At 35.4% G+C, this 22,702-nt stretch overlaps 1 protein-coding gene across 1 annotated transcript in view; it reads left to right on the forward strand.

Annotated features, from left to right (window-relative positions):
* The first annotated feature begins 641 nt into the window (after positions 1-641).
* Positions 642-22,702, forward strand: part of LOC107585185 (gamma-aminobutyric acid type A receptor subunit gamma3) — a 90,996-nt gene continuing 68,935 nt past the window's right edge. Inside the window, exons 1-2 of the mRNA XM_016272093.1 lie at positions 642-696; positions 1,169-1,236. Coding sequence (XP_016127579.1) covers positions 642-696; positions 1,169-1,236 — 123 coding nt within the window. The remainder of the gene's footprint in view (positions 697-1,168; positions 1,237-22,702) is intronic.

Here is a 22,702-nt window from a genome sequence, read left to right on the forward strand (position 1 = left end):
CAACCCATTTGCATTATTGCATAGATATGCCTACGGAATCCACACACAATTTTATGTTTTTGTTGTTGTTGTTATTATTATTATTATTATTATTATTATTATTATTATTATTTAATTGAAGTCAGGGCCCTGATGTAGTACTCTCTACATAACATGCAAGATAGCAAAGCAACTGACACTGTTAATTCTTGCACAGATGGGAATCTTTGTTTTGATGCACACTCAGTGAAGAAGGCATTTAGGAAATGAGAAGGGAGATTGAAAATGTCATGCTCATATTTAAGTGTAAGCACACCTGAGGGGGTTGTGCCCACTCGAGCACTGTTGGACTGACAGAAGTGGTCAGAGGTTGGCTAAGGCATCAAGACTGAGGGAAAGAGGGAAAATGAGGTCGTTACATTCTTCAAAGATTGTAACAAAATATACTTTTTACATAAAAATTAAAGGGACCTTCTATTTTTTTGTAATTCTTCTTGTGATGCTGCCTAAAATCTTGTGTTTCTTGAGAACAATGCAGATGTTTCACATGGTTCAGAGCCATAAACATTACCTTGGCGACACTATATGTTGCTATCAAAATGATAGGAAGTTGATCATACTTGACTCGCTGTCTTTTTGTCATTTTGTTGGGTTTGTGAAGAATGAACCCCTCCTTCATCTCTTCGGCTACAGAAAATGCTTTCCTAATGGAGAGTTGTCAGAACAGGCTTTCACTCATATTGAAATTCTCACAGTTCCTTTCCTTTGTCCCCCCCTCCAACGTTCCACTTCATCTCTCAGAAGTGACGAGTGCTTTTCAGCCACGTTTAATGTCAGTCAAGCCAATGTTTTAAACTGTAGATTATTGAGATTATTGTAGAAACTGCTCAAAGAGGAAATCCTTTAAGAGAGATTTAAATTGGATTCAGGGTGAGAAGATTATGCAATATAATGGCATCACAATTTTGATGACCTCTTGGTGTACAGACACTTCATTCATTAAACACTGTACACAAACATAAAATTGCTTTTACACAGAATGCATAAGCAGATGACAATTCAGTGCCTGTATTGTGAAACACTTTCAAAGATAAAGTTCTTTTCATTAAAATATTTTTGTTTTATGGTAATACGTATAATGCCATCTTTCTCTCTCTCTCTCTCTCTCTCTCTCTCTCTCTCTCTGCAGTTAAACCGACAGTCATTGATGTTGATATCTTCGTAAATAGTATTGGACCAGTGTCATCAATAAATATGGTGAGTGAATGCATGTCCATAAGCTGTGCTATTTTAGTCATTATGAAATTTGTTTTGATGATTTTTAAAGGGATAGTTCACCCCCCCCCCCCTTTTTAAAGGGATAGTTCATTTATTATATATATATAAATCACTTACTCACCCTCATGAGTGACACCCTTCTTCATATGCTATTTTTTATTTATTTTTTCTGTGGAACACAAACACAATTTTTCAAGAATCTGCATGCCACTATTATCCATAAAACAGCATAAATAATTTGAGAATTTTCATTTGGGGGTGAACTTTTATTTCTTTAATGTATCCTCTTCTCTATTTCTGTCAGTCTCACTGTCGCTCATTCAACAGTTATAGTTTAGTCCCATAGGTGACATATGGCTGTAGGTTTGAGTTGAAAGCAGGGCCACTAGCTATCCCTCTGAGATGTGAGTCCAATGCTTAAGCTTCATCTCCCCTGAGGCACAGAAAAGCTTCAGGGGAAAGACCGAGGAAGAAAAGATTCAGACTTAAAATGAGACATAGGAAGCGGCAGAGGAAAAGAATATATATTAGTTTTTTTGCACAGTAGTTGGCACTTGATATAATAGTTCATCATAAAAATTCATCGCCCTTTATCTACTGTAATAAAAAATTAAATAAAGCCGCAGCTTGTTCCATATTTATGTGCGCTTCAATAGAAATCATATGTAAATGTGGACGACGACGACAGATCACTTCAAATGGATGTTAAATTCCTCTGGAGCTCGATTCTGTCTTTGGTTCCCAATACATCAGATTCATCCTTGAAAATCAGTGTGTGTATTCGCTTCCAATTATTACAGCCCAGGTCCCTGAGAATGAGAGAGAATTGTTGGATAATGAGTAGTTCTTCAACAACCTGAAGAAACAGCAGCCATTGATCGATATGTCACCTAACAGTGTGTTAAGGGCCTTAAGGGAGATGTTTATTACAGTTCACAGCAGACAATAATATTCAAGAGTGTTAAAAAGTTTTCAAGGTCTAAACTAGAGATCGACCGATATATATCGATTTACCGATATTTTTCCCGATATTTAAGCATTTTACAATAATCGGATATCGGTTTTGTAATATCGGATTCACGATAAACGCAGCCATCTTGTGGATGTTTTGAGAATTGCGCACAGGATCACCATTGCAGCGCATCTGAGGGGAAACAAGACAACAACAACGGCGTGCACGTTGTTGTTGTTCAGTACTTGATTTACTGTAGTTAGTAAACTTTATTTAACATAACAGCCATTAATGCACAAATTAGATGTATTACATAAATGCCTGATATGCAGTTTATGCAGCTTGGCTCGAAGAAATAAAGACGAACTCACGGAGTCACGTAAAATAATCCGTCAAGTCCTGTCCCAATAAAGACGTAACTTTGCGTGAATTAAATAATATGCAGCCACGAATGGGTGCATGTTGGAAATAAAAGTGCTGAATTTAATTAGCTCTCTGTTGTTTATATGCGCATCGTCTCATGAAGTCGGAGTCACGTAGGCTAAAATAATCTGTCAAGTCCTCTCCCAATAAAGACGTAACTTTGCATTAATTAAATAATACAGCCATGAATGAGCGCACGTGAATTATTCTTCACTCTTTAGCCTATTAAACATCGTATAAACCTACTAAAACTGTAGTTTAAATTGAAGTTGATATGACTCCTTTCCTTTATTTATTTTCTCCATTTGAAAACATTAGACCTTCTACATTTATTTTGCTTATTGTTAATATTAGTGTTGCTGCTGATGCTTTAAATAAAATGTTTTTTTATTGTTGTAATGTGAAGATTAAATTTAACATGAAAGACTGTTAGTTTTCAACACTTTTTAAAAGATGACTGAAAGGAGGAAAAACCAAAGTGAAGTATGGACTTACTTCACTCAATCATTTATTTACTTTATAACAGTAAATAAATATCGGTTCTGCATATCGGTTATCGGACACACAAACATGCAAATAATTGGTATCGGTATCGGTTATAAAATATCAGTATCGTTCGATCACTACTCCAAACTGGATTAAACACACCAACCCTCAACATTGTGGCAGAGATTGTATTACTATCGGGAGATGAGAGGGTCTGTATTACTTCCTACTGGAGAAAGCATAACGGTCAACTTGGATCATGTGTGCCTTATTTTCAACACTTTTTTTAAGATGACTGAAAGGAGGAAAAACAAAAGTGAAGTATGGACTTCACTCAGTCATTTATTTACTTTATAACAGTAAATAAATATCGGTTCTGCATATCGGTTATCGGGCACATAAACATGCAAATAATTGGTATCGGTATTGTTTATAAAATATCAATATCGGTCAATCACTAGTCTAAACGTTAAGAACATTGGCATTCTTTTTAGACTGGTGTCTGAATGGAACCTGAAAGGTCGTGACCGCTGCGACGAACACACTCATGCATATTCACATGATTTATTTGCATATTCAGCCTAACAAAAATGTTTCATTTCTCAGAGGAATTTGGGGTTTGCAATAGCACAAATGGAAGTTAATTAACATGAAATATCTAACTTATTGTAATCTTCCTATCTTTTCATTTTTGTTTATTGCATGGGCTTTATGAGTTTTCAGAATGCAAAGTGCGAGAAACATTTAAATATGCTTACATTAATCTATTACCTTGAGCTCTGTGACACTGTGTCTCTCCTTCTCCCAATATCTCATTTATTGACCATGACAATTTAATTTTCTTGAAATGCCGCACATACAATAACATTGCCAGGCAGGTTATTTGCACATCTGTGATAGGACTGGCTCAGCCAACAAAGCAAATAGCATTTTTATTTTCTGCAGCTGGCCTTTACACCATCCACCTTAGTAAATAAAAACTGTTTTACACAACCAAAAGAGGACAATTCTAAAATATATTTTAAAAGTAGTATATATTGTTGCCTATATTTGTCATATAATAGTTGTAGTGGAGATCTTTTAATGTTCAGGACTCAATAGCTCCCTCCTCAAGGCACCCATTTTCCCATCATGCTCCGATCCTGCTGTTTGTGCTTTCCTTTGTTTGGCCTCTGCTGTATTACATAGTGTGGAAACTCTAGAAAATGAATAAACACCTATGCAGAAGCCACAACAGTGATTCCATTGGGAGGGTTTTTGGCTGTGAAACTCAATCGCTAAATGCACTTATAGAGCGTCATCGTGCTGCATGGGTCGCCTCTGACGTACAGGGACATAGCAACCATTGTAACCTTTCCACAGCAGTGTTTAGAATTTTTTGGGAAAATAAATATTATATTTTAAGAGTGACAAAAAAATTGTAGCCAGCCACATAAACAATCGATTAAAGACCAAGCAGGAGTCTCTGCCAACAGGTTGCACTGGAATTTGCTCAAACAATCGCAAACAGTAAGGAATAATCCTGGTAACACTTTACAATAAGGTTAACATCAACTAACTATGAACCAGTTCTTCTACAGCATTTATTAATCTTAGTTATGTCATGACAACTCTCGGAGGGATTGGCATGGTAATGTACATGACAATGTTAATGTATTTGGTCTTGGCGGAATAGATCTGCTACGCTGCTGCAGAAGAGCAAGTACCGAGACTTGCTACTGCCAATACATCCACATGCTGCTGTGAGCATGTAAGAAATATTGCTGCTGCACATATAACATATATGAATAACTATACAGGTGGAGCTGGGGAGGTGGAGGGTTTCTGAATTGCGCTGCTACTGCCTGCACTAGCCAAGTATTTGAATGTTGAAGAGCGAGCTCATTGGCTACCGATACAGGAGAGAACTAATTAACTGTGCTATGTGATTATGATGTCATTATGTCAGATTGAGTGAGACCTATTGGACTGCGCCATCAAGAGTTTTATGCCAGAATTTTGGATTTGATGTTAATCTCAGCATTTACTAATACATTTTTAAGACCAAACGGTATATGTTAACATTAGTTAATGCACTGTGCACTAAAATGAACATAAATATTTTTATGTACTAATATTAACAGGTTAATAGGCTAATAAATAATGTAAAAAATGTATTGTTCATGATAGTTACTTCATTAACTAATGTTAAATAACGAGACCTTATTGTAAAGTGTTACCATAATCCTAATATGAGTGGTGCCCATTTTTCCTGCCATTCAGCAAATAATTTCCTCTGCTTTAAGATCATGATGTAAAGACACATTTTTAATTAATTTCATTAATGAATATGTAAATTAAATGAGATATAATTTAAATATTCATCAACATGTAACTATAATTTAGATGTATAATCTATTAAACATAGAGTATTACAGATACACATTAGGATATTTTATCTATGCCATTTGGTCCTTATTGAAATTTGATTTTTTTTTAAATAAAGTCTTTATGTTTTTATTTCAGTTAATTATTAATAAAGACACTTTATTTGTTTAGTATTTATTAATAATTACATTGGCATTTATATTCATTATTTTAATTGTGATTATTATAATTATACTTTATTATGATGCAGCACACTCTTCAACTTGTAATTGATTTTGTGTGCCTTATTTATCCCTGTAATTATCTTTAGTGGCATACATCATTTGTGTACATTAATAAATGCAAAACCATTATCAGCTAACTACCAAACCAGCTTTACTTGTAATGGACAGGAAATACTGTGTGTAATTTACCTGCAATTAAATCAAGCCATTATTATTCAAGTTCACGCTGTTATGGTGGATTAGCAAAATAGAGCTTAATCATTGTTATGCACAGGATGTGCCAAAACCATTGTCAACCAGGAACAAACTCTCTCTCGTTATCGCTTGTTGTTCGTGGCAACAGAATTCCTGCTGGGCTGCTCAATAATTATGGTGGCTAGCACATTTAATATGGCATTGATTGTTGTCTTAAAAGAGGTCTTCATTTGTGTTTTGGTTATTCTGAATCTGATAAAGTGAATAAACTTTAATACAAGTAAGCAAATGTATAGATTTCTGTGAAAAGAGCTTGTACACGCAGGTACAGATCTGGTCCTCTCAGTGCTTCATCCTCCTTCCCCATAAACCACCACTCCAGTAGCACAAAATTTACCCTATAAATTAAAGGCCTAGGATAGACAGGGTCAATTTCCCCCAACACAGCAGGTCGCTTTAGCTGCACCTAATTCTCCATGTGCCATTTAAAATCCCGTGGATTATAGGTAACAATTATATGAAAGAATGTGGGGATTAGTTAGTGCGGCAGATCATCACCATCACAAAACGCAGTTAATACCTTGCAGAGACAGGCAAAGGTCCTGTCGCTCTGTGCTCGGATCCTTGTCCAGCTCACAACTCCCTACAGAAAAGGTGAAAAGGTTTAAGCACGGCGCTCCGGCTTCACTCTTTTTCTGGTTGACTGTGAGCCTGGCCACACCTGATTGCTCTCAGACCTTGCTTCTTTCAACTGCGTATTGATCTCATCCTCAGCTTGCTTTTCCTTCCTGCTCATCTGTTACGGATTGCAATCATTTCCCAGGGAGAGACAATGGCTCATTGCAATTTTCTTTTTTTGCCAAACTGTGTTGATTTTGATTGATTATGGTAGCCTTAGATGTTTATGCCCACCTGCTGGATATTTAACTTTAGAGATGCTGTGGGATCAATAAGCTGTGGTAAATCTGAGTAGGATTGGCTCAACACCAAACTGAATGGATGTGATATCTTTGCATATAATGGGAACATTTACTGGATCACTTTAAAAGGATAGTTCACCCAAATATGTAGATGGTGACACTATTTATTCATCCCTAAGTTTATAAGAAGATTATATGTGACCCTGGACCAACAAACCAGTCATAAGGCTGATTTATACATCATCTGAAAGCTGAATAAATAAGCTTTCCATTGATGTATGGTTTGTTATGATAGGACAATATTTGGCCGAGATACAACTGGAATGAAAATCTGGAATCTGAGGGTGCAAAAAAATCTAAATATTGAGAAAATCGCCTTTAAAGTTGTCCAAATGAAGTTCTTAGCAATGCATATTACTAATCAAAAATTAAGTTTTGATATACTTACGGTAGGAAATTTACAAAATATCTTCATGGAACATGATCTTTACTCACTATACCGTGAAACCCTACCTGTGGGAGAGATATTGAAATCCCAGCAGTTCATCAGTCTACTGCCATTGCAAAACTGGCAGCGATTCCGTCTTCTGAATTCAAACTTATCAAGATCTGTCAAATCTGTATGTATCAGTCAGTGGTGTTTACATACTCAGTCTATAGTTTGATAAGGTGCATATACATCTAAATCAAAATTTCACTTGGTTTGGTTACACTGATAAAGCCGGGGAAAGCTCATTTCATGATGAAACTTGGCTGTCACTTGTCATTCACTCCTGGGCTCAGAATGAATGGCACATTTTGCACTGCAGCTCATGTGCTTGATTTACTAATGCTTAGAAAAGAAATATTTTATAGTTTGGTTTAAATGTGCTGCTACAGTTGAGTTGAGTATTGATCAACTATATGTTTGTGCATCAATCTGAGACAAACTGTCTGTGGAAAGGCCATCAATAACAGGGAGTTCATGCAGAGGGTATTCACAAGAGATAGGACTAACTGCAGAACCGCAGAACCATACGTCATGACAGTCTGAGGACCACAGCGCCAGACTAACAGTCTGAGGCCGGAAGTGGGCGGAGCAAGTGTTGCCTTACTAGGCATTCCGCTACTTCCGTGTTTTGGACCGTTTCAAAGTTTAAAACAACATTATCATCAAGTATTATATTAAAACGATTGAATTAAAAAGATATATAAGATGCACTTTTATATATATATATATATATTTGTCAGTTTTTTTATTTTATTATAGTTTATCATCCATTTGTTTTTTTGTGTCATAAATGATTGACAATATAAATTTAACAAATCTTAAAAAAACAAAACAAAAAAAAAACAAAGCTTGAGCATTTGAACATTTGATTTAATTGAAAAAGCATTTTTTATACTCAATTTCACAACTAACCACGTTTTTTCATAGAACAAAAATAAAATAAAAATATTCATTTAAATAAAATGTGTTTTTCCCTCTTAAATAGCAAAAGCATCACACACTAGCTGTACCTGCCCCAAATAAATACAATTAATTAAAAATACAAAATCAAACTAAAGTAAATAAATAAATTGAAGTTATGCAGGCACACATTTAACAATAATTCTCAAAAATAACATTAATACTAAATTAAATCAAAATTCCATAAACATGGAGTTAATCCTGAGGTGCCTTTTGTCCAGACACTCGCAAAGAAAAATGTCCATATCTTCCTTGAATTGGAAACGAAACATGAACGGCTCTTTGGCCAGTTGTTGGTCATCATTGATTTCCGCCTGATTAAATTGAAGAAGGGCCTTTTCCTGGTCTTCCTGGTTTAATTTCAGATACCATGGCTCTTCCACAAAACCTCTGAAGGCATGGCAGTTTTTCCACAGCCATCCAACTGCGGTCAAGAGGTCTTTTACTATCCATGGCTCCTTCATGAGAGAGGAGTACAAAAAAAGGGATGAAATATTTAATTCATTTAAATAAACTTATCTCACAAGAGAAGAGATGGTTTGCACCAGATTTAGCTAATTTTCATCTGTTGTCCCTGGGCAGATTGGAAGTGTCCTCAATAATACCTTGTGTTTTAATCAGGATGTAGCATGTAAATCAAAGTTTTGAAATTCTGTTTTTCTCATGTGCCCCTGTTTGAGACAATAAAAACATACCATGTCGGTTCAATGGGAAAGTGACAATAGTAAACACTCATTTTTCAGTTAAAGACAGTTCATATTATAGTATTATATAGTTGATAGGTCTTTTTATACAAAGACTTGACCAAATCATGCAGAAAACCGGTTCTGCAGTTGGTTGTTATTGATTCACAAGTGTTCAAGATTGGCTGGTTAGCATGACCCAGTTTGCCCCTGCTGGTAGATGTTGTTACTGCAGCACCTGGACCCAAAAATATATTTTTTTCTTCTATTAATAGCAATTCAAAAGCTTTAGAGTATTCTCTCTCTCTCTCTCTCTCTCTATTTATTTATTATTTGCAAACAATATATAAATTGCAAATGTTTCATTATATTAATTATAGTACACTATTTAGGCCCAAATTTAAGATTTGTGGATATGAAATACATCAAATGTCCACTCATTTGGATTTCACAGAGTTTATAAGATATACAATACGTTTATTAATTTAATAAGTAATAATTTTAATAATACATTTAAAATGATTCATATTTGTCGATCATACATGAAACAGGTAACAGATAAGACTTTACATATTTAATCATATTTCTAATATATTTCTAAAAATTGCTTAGAATTCGCATAAATCTGTTCACTTTGAAGACAATTGAATTTATTCAGTTTAAAAGTATGAACATACAGCTAAAATATAGCTAGCTGTGGAACAAGCAATATTTAGTTAGTAATTAGATCAAATAAATAAGATTAAAACAAATTGGATTTATTGATGGTAAATATATAAACCTTTGTATTGTGTATTTAAAACACAAATATTCAATTCAGGATTTTTTGAGTCTAACTACACCATCTGGATCACAAAAGCAAGCCATTAAAAATGTGACTGTATTCTGATTTTTAAGCATTTTTAATGAGCATAAATCTGTTTACTGTAAAAACTATTTCATTTATTCAATTTACATGGATAAAATATGGCTAGCTATCGAACAAGAAAAATTTTGTCAGTAATTAGTTAAAATGTGTGAAATTAAAACAAATTAGGTGCATTGACGATATTTATATGAATCTTGTTATTGTGTATTTATTTATAACACTTTTTTTCCGCGCGTCACTAGTGAAGGACATGGCAAAAAACAAACAGGCAAATTTCAGATGGGAAGAGTTTCTCCCTGAGGCTGTAGAGGAGGATTACTAAGGAGGTATTGAATAAGGAAAGCAGCCGTCAGCCAACATCTGCTTGTCAGTTTGAAGTCAGCGGTCACTCCATTCATTGAGCGATTCAAGCTTGGCCTTGGCCAGTGACTGCCCGAGGGTGTTCAGACTTATTGGAAGGGTAAGAAATGGTCAGTGTGAGATTATCAAATTATTCAGAGGGCTTCTGTTAAGAGGCGGCGCGTGATTATGTGAACGGCAGGGTTGAACAGGAGGCTTGAATAGATTTGCACCAAAAATAACTTACGGTGGTTTGCTTACGGTGTGATATAATGCTGAAATGGTGCTTCAGAAATATGAATGCTCCTAATAACTGACCATGATTATCAAAGAGCATTGAGTGCCGCTTGATTTTTGTCCACATGAGAAATCAGCTTTGCTCATCAATTTAATTGTGTGAAGCTGAAATAGCCAACTTCATAGTATTCACTGCAGAAAACGGGTCTCAAGCACCATATAATTTCATTTAAATGGCTCTATAGAACATGAGTCAGCTAGCAGCCAGACACTGAATAGGGCTGATAAATTAGCATTAATCATCCCTGTACCTTGTGTCCCTCGTGTCCCTAAACCACAGTTGATGGTATAATTGTAATTAATGGAGCTTTAAGATCTACATTAAAATGTGAAATATTTCTACTCATCATGTTGATCTGTTACTTGCCGCACAGCTAAAAGCGGTGACAACATGATGCAGCTGATGTGGAAACGGCCCCGCATTAGCTAGGCTGATGTGTCGAGCTAATATCTAGCCCCGCAATGAAAATCAATGATCCCGTGTGAAAGCTGAGGTATGATTTATAGCATCAAACTGAGCGTCATCCTTCAGCGTCCCCTGTCGGTGGGCTACGGTTTACAGAGTCAGACAGGTATCTGCTCTCAGACAAATGGCAGGTGTCTTTGTAGTCTGTTAAGGGGAGACGTGCTTTTCCCATGTACAAAAGCTGTCTTTACGGTGATATGTCAAATGGAGAAAATGTGGGAAGTTAGCAATATTTACTCTCTAATTGGCAACATATATGTAAATTCAATGTTTTAATTTTTATTAGTTTTTATTTTTATTTTAACCGTTTCTTCATCTTTGTATTTTTATACATGTTTTAAAGGGGTCATATGATGCGATTTTTATTTTTCCTTTCTCTTTGGAGTGTTACAAGCTCTTGGTGCATAAAGAAGATCTGTAAAGTTGCAAAGACTAAAGTCTCAAATCCAATATTCTTTATAAAAGTTAAGAGTCAGCCACACCTACCTAAAACGGCTCATTCTAACACGCCCCCACATGTCTACGTCGCGATATGGGAAGATTTGCATAACGCCGCCCAAATGTTCACGCAAAGAAAGAAGGCGTAACTTTTATTCTCGCTGTAGTATTGTTGCTGCCGCCATGTCGTGAAGGCGCTGTGTGTTTCGTTGTGAAAGCGAAACTACTTTGTTTGGCCTTCCAAAAGAGGACGATATCCGCTTCGTCATGCCTGAAACTGATCCGTGCTGGTTGCTGAGGAAATACTACAACTTTGTGCTGTGGATCGCAGGATCGACTTTCACCGTGGACGAAGTGGTGGAGTCCAGCCCGGGGTCGTCACATGTGGTTGCTGCAAGAAAATGATTGTAGACTATCTTTGGTCGCAAGACTGTGACCACCGATTAGAAGCCATGATCACAGAAATTGCCACAATTGTTTCACGATGCCAATCTTTTGTCTGGGACAGCCGAAAAACGTGCAGTGTGTCTCTAGCTTTACGGGGGTGCTTTGCTCAGATCAAGTGCACGACACAGAGGAGATCCAATACACGGCCTTTAATATATCCACCATAACTGGCAACTCAGAGAACTTAATGAGGAGTATTTATTCAAACGCAAGAGAGGGACTAATAACTTAACTGAACACAGGTGAACAGAATGGCATACATGTAATCAAGGGAACATAGGAAACTAGGTCAAAGAAACAAAAGAAGGCAGGAGAACAGAAACAGGGAAAAACACAACTAAAAGTCCATAATTGTAACAGAGCTTAGGCTGTTTTTATCAATTTAACACATCCTTGCTGAATAAAAGTATTAATTTCTTTAAAAAAAAAAAAAAGCAGGTTAAAAATGCAGCAAAAACACTTTTCAACATTAATCATAAATCAGCATATTATGATGATTTCTGAAGGATCATGTGACACTGAAAACTGGAATAATGGCTGATGAAAATTAAGCTTTGCATCGAAGGAATAAATCAAATTTAAAGTATATTAAAATAGAAAAATTATGTTTTTAATAATATTTCACAATGGCCTTAATGTGCATAAGAGGCTTCTTTCAAAAACGTTTGAACAGTAGTTTATTTATTTATTTGTTTGTTTGTTTTTAGGACTTGTTTGTTTGCACAAACTAGTCTTTTAACATCTTTGTGGTTCTTTTTTTTATTGTACAGATTTTTTACCTTATTTTTAGTCCTTTAGTTGTTTTGCCAAATATTCTAATACACTCCGAAAATAGTCCTTTTTAATGGCTATCCAGCACCTTCAAAAGATCCTCACTAGTCTCTAGCAGCGGGGTAGGAGGGGACATTTTTTAATGGAACAAACTCTTCCTATCTGCATACACATCTCCAGCTGTATGAGCTCAGCCACAAGCTTTCTCTTGACATTAGATAAGAGGCTGAAATCTGTCTCTGGCACATCTGAAGAGAATTGCCAGTAATGCGTGCTAGGAAATCACAAGGGCCCTGCATATAACATTGTCTGGATTCTGAATTCTCTTGATCCTAGGTTCAGGCAAATAAAAATAGCTGTTCTCTCTCCACTAAAATGCTTTTGATGTCACAAAATACGTCTCCTGTGAATGTCTTTATAACATGACACCTCAGTAGCAAAGAAAATGAAGATGCAGTGATATACTTTCTGCTAAAGCTTGTAACAAAAAGGGTAAAATTAACTTTGCATTGAATCGATTGTCCTCCAATGCACGTCTTTGGTATGACCTTCTTTGATAACAAAGATTTAGTCAGTGATGTGGCCAAGATAACTTGTGCTGAAAGTCATTTAAAAGGCAGCAAGTTCTGGAGCTTTGACAGCAGGTTGGAGTCTCTTTTTCTCTGATAGACCACTTTGTATTGAGTTTGTCTCTGACATTTTTCAGGTAAACAGTGTGAGTATAAGGTGTTATGACTGAGCAAACCACATAGACAATGAGTTTCACCTCATTAACAGAGCAAAGGCTTGAAAAGGCCCACTTCAACGTGGCGGTACCGAGGGTGGCTATTTTTAAACGCCTAGGTCAGTCTGTGTCCTAGGCAACCATGTGTAGCTAAGGAAATCCTTCACTATGGTACCCATCGATAGTAACATGCTGGCAAGCCAGTCTCTCCCACACAAACACTCCAGTACAGTTGGTTCTCTTTAGTGCAGCCACCTACTTGCTTTCAGTGAGGTATTTAAAAGTAAGGAGGTGACACAACGTTTAGAAACAACGTTTTTAGAGGTTTGCAGACATTACTGTTAGGTCGAGTTCCATGTGTGATTGAACCAATTTCAGACTTTATTTAACGTCCATTTACCTTAGACAGCTCACCCAAAAATGAAAATTGTCATCATTTACCAACCCTGTAATATAATTCCAAAACTTTATACGAAAAAAATAATAAAATAAATTCAAAACTACTGGTAACACTTTACAAAAAGTTTTCATTTGTTAACTTGTTAAAGGTAATAAAAGTTTGCTGAAATGTAGATAGATGAGATGTAGATGAGTTTGTTTCTTCAGATTTGGAGAAATTTTGCATTACATCACTTGGTCACACAGTTGATCCTTTGATGTGAAAGGGTGCCGTCAGAATGACAATCCAAAAAGCTGATAAAAACATTACAATAAGTAATCCACACTTAATTGACACAACACCAGTCCATTAATAAACATCAGTTTGGACTGTTTTTTTTTTCCACATATAAACAGTGATGATCTGTGCATATGTCTCTCCTCATTCAGCCGAGATTGCCTATTCACTGGAGAAAGCTATATTATTGATAGATAGAGGACTCGTATTTTACCCGGAAGCAACATTTTGAAGTTATGGACAATTGTGGAGCTTGTGGACAATTGTGATGTTTTTATTAGCTGTTTGAACTCTTATTCCGATGGCACCCATTCACTGCTGAGGATCCATGGGTGAACAAGTCTGAGCTATCATGAACTAACAGTACTAACAGTAAACAGTTGTTTGTTGTAAATTCATGTTAACAAAGATTAATAAATACTTTAACTAATGTATTGTTATCGATCAGTACGTTTACATGGACAACAATACTCCGATTTTAATACGATTAAGACAATACTCTGATTAAGAATCTACCATGTAAACAGAGATTTTTGATTACCTTAATCCGGATAAAGTCATAATTGAAGTAAACACTAAACGAATTAAGACATGTGGAGTATTCCTCTTTTAGTCACATTATTTAAGTGCAGTAAAGACATGTACACACCTTAATCACATTATTACCGTCATGTAGGACTTTTCACCGCATTTTGCGACAGGATACACACACGGCAGTGGTCAATAGTTTGATGGCAAACAAAAGAATGGCTTCAACAACAAGTCATGTTGCAGCTGCGTAGGACAAAAACTCTGATTTACATAGAAGATATAGCATTGCTTAACCTTATCACATCTGGTTCGGAAGCACTTGTCTGCTTCTAAAATCTAATTGGTCGATAGTAATGTAGTTCCAGGACCAGTAAGAACATTGATCCAGGCATGTCTTACTTAGGTAAGTTACGTTAAGCACATCTCCTTGGAACAGTGTGTCGAGGTTATATTTGTATTTGAGCACACAAAAACAGCGTTTTACAGTTATCTTGTTGTTCAGATGTGTGTAAAAAACCATTAAACATTTACAAGCTTAAGTGGAATTAGTCAATGCATGATAAATATTTCAGGTTTTTCAAAACAACAGAGTCAGCCAGTTCCTCATCGGCGCCACTTTGATCGTACACATCGACAGCCATAGCACACATAAAAACACATTAAAATGGGTTTAATAGAGCTACATAAACTGCTAATGAGTTAAGCATCCCCGTAAATATGCAATTCTGTCTCATGACTGGTTATTTTCTTAATGAAAGCTTCAGAGAAAACTGTTATTATTCTTGTCACATACAGGATTGCCAAAGATTTTTAGGCAGGAAGTGGTTCCACAAATATTTCTGCCCATGGACATCATAGTACCAGAGAATGTAATGAGCAGAGTATCCCTCTGTTTCAGTGCCTTTCCAGGCTTGCCTTTTTTTATTATTATTATTTTATATATATATAAAACAAATAATAATAATCATGGTTTTTGGTTGTTATATGTATAACATATGGACATATTCATATTTAGATTAGTGCTGGGCGATTAATCACATCAAAAAATAAAAGTTTTTGTGTACATAATATATGTGTGTATATTTATTATGTATATATAAATACACACACGTGCATGTATATATTTAAGAAAGATATGTTATGTTTATGTATTAAATATATTTATATAATATAAATTATATGAATATAAATATATACATGTACTGTAAATACATGTACATATTTTCAAAATATATACTGTATGTGTGTGTCTTTATATATACATAATAAATATACACAATACACACACATATATAAACAAAAACTTTTATTCTGGAAGTGATTAATCACGATTAATTGTTGCCCAGCAAAAATGTACATATATGTTTATATTGTATTTTTTGGTTGTCTTCACCATTAATTTTCACAAAAAAATATTTTTGATCATTGTCTTTTTGGAAGTATTTAAAAATTTTATTATAGAAATTCCATTATTAAACATCATTGTTCCAGGCACAAGCCCCTTCCACTCTTCATATATGGTATAGTTCAGAAGCAGTTTTTTCCTATTTACAAGGTTTTTGCTCATCCTTTTATGTCATTTTTTCTATAATTTTTTTGCTTTTAGAATGAGTCACCCCCAAACTGTCACCACAGTGTTCCAGTCGTGCTGTGATAATCACTAGATTCTGTGTGTAAGGAGGAGATGGAGGAGAACTAGGGGCTAAGACTGAAGCGCTGCACTGAGTTAATGGAGGATGGGTTTACTCACTACTTCAGATTGAGGCAAGAGCAGATTAAAGTGGACACCATTGACAGAGATTTGGAGCAGAAACCAGAGCGGCATTCTGCCACAGAATCTCACCTTGAAGTTGAAGGGTCATTTGCGATCAGAAGTGTGCTGTGTTACATAGATTAATGGAGTGAAGACAAGCAAGGCAGACAACAAACCACTTGCTCATCTCATTCCTGCACTGCTTCTTAAAAGGCTAAAGGAGACTTTAAGACTTTCAACAGTCTCAAGGCCGGAAACTGAAAGGATCATGGCTGATTTTGTCTGTGTCTGAAGTTTGAAGTGTTTTGCAGTGTTTTGGAGTCTGGGCTTTGGTAAGAAGGGTTTTGCTTTAGCTTTAGAGAGAAACTGTGCAGAAACCTTGAGAATCTAAATAAAGATGCCGTGACTGAGTTTTTAGGTTTGCACTGATATGCGTTACAGGTGAGTCCATTGAGAAAACTAGATACTGTATATATAATACTAATTTATAAAATTTATAAAAATGTACTCATTTATTAAATGTATAAAGTCATTTATACAGCATATTGTTTCCAAAATAAAATGTTTTGTAATTGTTATTGTACTTAAACTGATTATGTTCATTGAACGAGATGAACACATTGCATTTAATCATTTTTAAATGGATTCTTTTTTATTTATTTTTGTTTACAGAAATTCATAGAGATGTTTTTCTTCTTTCCATGTTACCTATAAATCACAATTAATCATCATTAGTTAAAGGTTTCTGACTGTTTTTAGAAAGCAACATGAAACTACTATTAAATTCAGTAAATATGTATATATTATGTATATAAACATTATGTAACACAAAGTATATAAAATGCACTTTGTGTTCATATGTATAATATTTTCAGTTAAGTTTTTGTAGAGATTTTCTGAACCTTTCAGACAAGGGGATACAGAAGTCCTATGTCCTGTTGCTGACTAAATGAAATGTATCTCTGAAAGGAAAATGTATTTAAGCAAAGACTCTCATACAGCTCTGAAAGTATGTAAGACATTTAAAATGTATAACTCACTGAGCATGTTCTCTTTGTTTAAATATTTCAGTATTTTTGTTCAGAATCATTTGCCAATGGATTCTGAACCCAAACTTATGAATTATTGTGAAGAGAACTGAAAAAGAAAGAAATGATCTCTGTCTGCGACTCATTTTCTGGTTAAATGGAATGCCAGCATGAGAACTCATATTAACAAGATTGTTTTTGTGCTTTGTCAGTGTCACGTGATGCACAGAAACAAATCACTTAAAGAAACATAGTTATAACGCATAAAAAGCACAATAAATGTCAGTACATCTTGGTGTGTTTGTTTTGCTCTTTTATTTTTGAATATTTGTTATATCTTTTCAGCCCATGTTATGACGCTTATGTGTCATTACTGAGACTGACATCTTCTTTGCACAAGTTTTTTTAATTGCTTCAAACAAAAGATTTTTTTTTCTGAGATAATATCTAGCTCCTACTCATTGTCTCACAAAGAAAAGGATCCTAATTTCCTTTGCCCCCAAAACATAGATGATTGCATATAAATACACCAACCACCATCTGCTTACACTATCATAATCATTATCGCTAGAAAATTGGATTTGCTCATGAGAATCCAGCTGAATGTCATGGGGTCAGTAAATTTTAATCGTGAATAAATACTTCAGAAACTTTTATGCTCAGTGAGGTGCTCTACAAATAAGCTTTGAATGTCTTGTTTCATTCTGTTAAGCACATAGAGTATATAGGCTATATTTTCATTTTAAACAAAGCCACAGCAACACATGATAGAGGTTTTTTTTGTTCTGGAATGAAATAGTGTTTTTGAACCATTTAGTAAATAAAAAAAGTCATTCAATGAATGACTCACTGTAAAGGACAGTCACTTGTTTCATTTCTGAATGAACCAGTGTTTTGAACAATTGGTTGAATGAATGATTCAATGACTTAAGAAGCACTTGTTTAGTTCCTGAGTGAATCAGCGTTTGAAATGTTACTCTCATAAAGACAGTCACTTGTCGCCACCTACTTGTGAGACTAATTTACAGAAAGAGTATAAAATATATAAGTTGTACATCTAAATTGATTAAAAACAGGCTAAATGCAACTATTATAAATATTTAAATGCTTAAAATTGCAGCCGCATGTCTATATGAACTTGAAAATGTTCAGTTTTTAAAGACGAAGAAGGTTAATTTAAAATACTGATATGTTAGAAGGAAGTAAATATTGAATTTCTATGTGCTATACTTTACAGATAAAGACACAGCAGAAAAGCATGCCACTTAACCTAATCCCAAAGGTATGCAGTGCATTCATGCAGAACTTTTCCACATCTAAAACCAACCGGTCATTTGGATCCTGACAGTAAGACCAGTAGAGAGTTGACCTTAGCAGTAATGTATGGCATAGTCCAGTTTGACCATTGTCTCCTCTTCTACCTCCAGTGGATCAACTCTGTCATCTTTGATGTGGTTATACCGGATGGTTCACAACAACACAAGGGAATGTAGCTCTTACATAGAAATAATCTTTTGCTTTTGACACAACTGCTGGCTGAGAGGCTGAGAAGTGATTTGCTTTTCTATTATGCCAGAAATCTAGCAGAGAAGTGCCGTATTTATGGTCTTGAACTCTTTCTCAGGCCAATGGCACTGCTGTGTAGCTCTCGGGTGTATGCTTACACACATAGACAGAGAAAAAAGATTTTTGTTCTGTTTCTGTGTTGCCTACAAAAAAAGCTGTTGAACATTTTCACCGTTATAGCCCAGGAAGATTTTTTTTTTCGGTATTAAGGCATGTTGTCACTCTAAAGGCAAGTGGTCAAAAAGACATTGAAGGTAAACATTAAAAAAAAAACTAAAAAAACAGCAAAATTGTAACAGGTAACATACAGAAATCAAACTGTTAATTTGACAAACTGTTATCGTAATTCAAAATTGTATCAATTTAGAAAAGAAAAAACCAAAAACCTTATCCGTTAAAAATGTGACAATTTATACCTTAATATTATATTTCATTATATTATAAACAAACTTTAAGCTGACAATGCCTTTGCATTGTTTTATTGTTTATTTATTGTTTACCCAACAGCTATAGAAATGAAAGGTTTCTAATTCAAGTTTTGAGCTAGCTAGAGAAAACATTTGTGCAATCAGACTTTTGACTATATACACATATTTTCACAGAGAGATCATTCAACAGGTCCTGGAGGGCAAACAGAAGTCATAGTTTTTCTTCTCCTTGCTTGCAGTAATGATTCAGAACATGATACGCTGAATTAAGCACTTATCAGGAATGCATTACCAATAGCAAACTCTTCATTAAACATGCATTAATGGCTAATTGACCATAGCATTAGCATTTAAGACATGCTTATATCAGAAAAAGTCTGTCTAAATACTAATTAAAATCTTTTAGGGTGGATTATGAAATGCTCTTAGTAGAGAACTTTCCATAGAATACCAAACAATAACAAATAAAAGCTGTCAAAAGAGGGAAATATATTTATTCATAAATAGCAATCATCTTAAATCATAAATAATCAGCTGTCCAGATTATGCCATTGCGAAAAACAACATGAAACTGAGGTGAACTCAATAATTCAAAGCAAATAAAAGATGCACTGTGTAGAAGAAATACACAGGCCTTGTCAAAAATTAATCCTCCTTCCCATTATTAACCATGATAATTAGCTAATTAATGCTAGAAAAGTTGCTCCTCGAACCTCCCACACACGAGGAACACATAGCATCATATTTATTACACATAGGCATCCTTCATCCCCTGAGAAGCCAGTCTGAGGGAGGTACACCATTCCCAAACTCCTTCCCTCTTTCATTCCCTCCAGTAAGAGGAGGAGAAGAGAAGGATGTGAAAGGCCTTCCACAAGCTGAAGAAAGGAGAACATGCCGTTCTCAGTGTGTTAACCAGGAGCGATGTTGATCTCTCCTGACGTTAGCTAACCAGGGGTTCAGATCACATGCATTTGCTGCACAAGAGCAACACCTACGCGTTCGGTGCAGGGAGGGTGGAGGTGTTACTGAGGAGAGGGGTAGAACTGCTTCATCTGAGCTTAAAGAGAAGGTACAATCTTGCATCAGCCATATAATTTATTTGGGTCTCAGTTTTATGCAGAACAATCAGCCCACCTGATTCAGTAGTGATAGGTTTGTGATATATTGAGAAACAATGCCTAAACTAGGATTGGTAGACAATAAAGTGGCGCTTATAAGTTTGTCCCAGTTAAAATGTTAAAAATGAAGATTGTTTAACAGCTACTGTATGGAATGCCTCAGCTATCATCACTCATTTTAAAAATGTTGCTCAAGTTGGGCTATATACGGTACATATAGGGAATAGTTCACCCAAAAATGAAAAGTTGCTTAACATTTACTCACACTCAGGCCTTCTGAAATGTGTATCAGTTTGTTTCATCATCGAAACAGATTTTGAGAAATTTAGCATTACTCTACATCACCTGCTCACTACTGGATCATCTGCAGTGAATGGGTGCCGTCAGAATGAGAGTTGAAATATTAAAAATGAAGATTGTTTAACAGCTACTGTATGGAATGCCTCAGCTATCATCACTCATTTTAAAAATGTCGCTCAAGTTGGGCTATATACGGTACATATAGGGAATAGTTCACCCAAAAATGAAAAGTTGCTTAACATTTACTCACACTCAGGCCTTCTGAAATGTGTATCAGTTTGTTTCATCATCGAAACAGATTTTGAGAAATTTAGCATTACTCTACATCACCTGCTCACTACTGGATCATCTGCAGTGAATGGGTGCCGTCAGAATGAGAGTTCAAAAGCATCACTGATAAAAACATCACTATAATCCACAAGTAATCAACACAACTCCAGTCCATCAATTAACTTGTCTTGTAAATTGAAAAGCTGCATGTTTGTATGTTTTTTACTTCAAACCGTAGCTTAAATATGAGTCCTCTATCTATAATATTGCTTTCTTCAGTGAAAGTCATCTCGTCTGAATCAGGAGAGAAATATGCACAGATCAATTACTGTTTACAAGCATATACAGTCCAGAGCAGTTCTAAAGAAATATGATGGTGGATTTTTGATGTGAGAGGACAACAGGGGATGGACTTTTTCGCTGACTCCAGTCCATCAATTAACTTGTCTTGTAAATTGAAAAGCTGCATGTTTGTATGTTTTTGACTTCAAACCGTAGCTTAAATATGAGTCCTCTATCTATAATATTGCTTTCTTCAGTGAAAGTCATCTCGTCTGAATCAGGAGAGAAATATGCACAGATCAATTACTGTTTACAAGCATATACAGTCCAGAGCAGTTCTAAAGAAATATGATGGTGGATTTTTGATGTGAGAGGACAACAGAGGATGGACTTTTTCGCTGGAGGAAGTGTTATTATGGACTATATTTTGGTTAGACTTTAAAAAGATTTGATGGATTTGTTTCTTTCAAACATTAAGGTTTTTGCTTTACAAGACAATTAATTGATGGACTGGAGTTGTGTGGATTATCGTAATGTTTTTATCAGCTGTTTGGACTCTTATTCTGACGGCACCCATTTATTGCAGAGGATATTAGTGAGCAAGTTATGTAATTTCTCCAAATCTGTTCAGATGAAGAAACAAACTCATCTGCATCTTGAATGGCCTGCAGGGTAAGTACATTTTCAGCAAATTTTCATTTTTGGGTCAACTATTCTTTAATAAGTTGGAAATTGCATGTGCATATATGCAAGGATTTGTTTTCTTTCTTTCTTTTTTTTTGCAAATATCTGGCTTTGATATGTGGTTAAAGTAGTGGTTAGTTTAGTCAGATGGTCTTTCATTAAGCTTCAGTCAGACTTCTCACTGATGAACAGCTGGGCTTAAATTCATCTCCCTGATTTCATCTGCATTGTGATAAATGCTGACACATTGCTCTTTTTCCATTTCCATGGATATCAGTTAATTTGCGAAGAAGCTTTAGGGAGCACATTAAGGGCAAGTATGAAAGCATCAGCTGAGCATATCAGCCTCTTACATGTCTCATTCTTGCTTTTCCCTTCTGTCAGAGCATAATAGTGATTTTAATGCAATTATTCAAATAACAAGAGCTGAAACTCTATCGCACATTGGAGTGATGTGACCTCGCAGTGCATTTGAAGTCATAAGAGCTACATGACTGACTAATGTGAGTTGAATTAGACATGGCATCATGACACTGTACCTGCGTATGACGATAAATAACTGGAGAACAAATCAGATGAGTCAGAGTAAAAATGCCCCATTGAACATTTTGTTCTTGCCAATCCATTTTAGCCCCTTGTTTGCTCAAGGCTGCAAACTATGGTCACTTTTAAAGGAATACTAATTGAAAATCGAGACACTTGACATGACATGCATATGTACTGTCCTTTTGGGGGGGGGGGGGGGGCTTTCCTATC

The sequence above is a fragment of the Sinocyclocheilus grahami genome, unplaced genomic scaffold (assembly GCF_001515645.1).
Source record: "Sinocyclocheilus grahami isolate Dianchi unplaced genomic scaffold, SAMN03320097.WGS_v1.1 scaffold67.1, whole genome shotgun sequence".
Taxonomy (NCBI): Eukaryota; Metazoa; Chordata; class Actinopteri; order Cypriniformes; family Cyprinidae; genus Sinocyclocheilus; species Sinocyclocheilus grahami.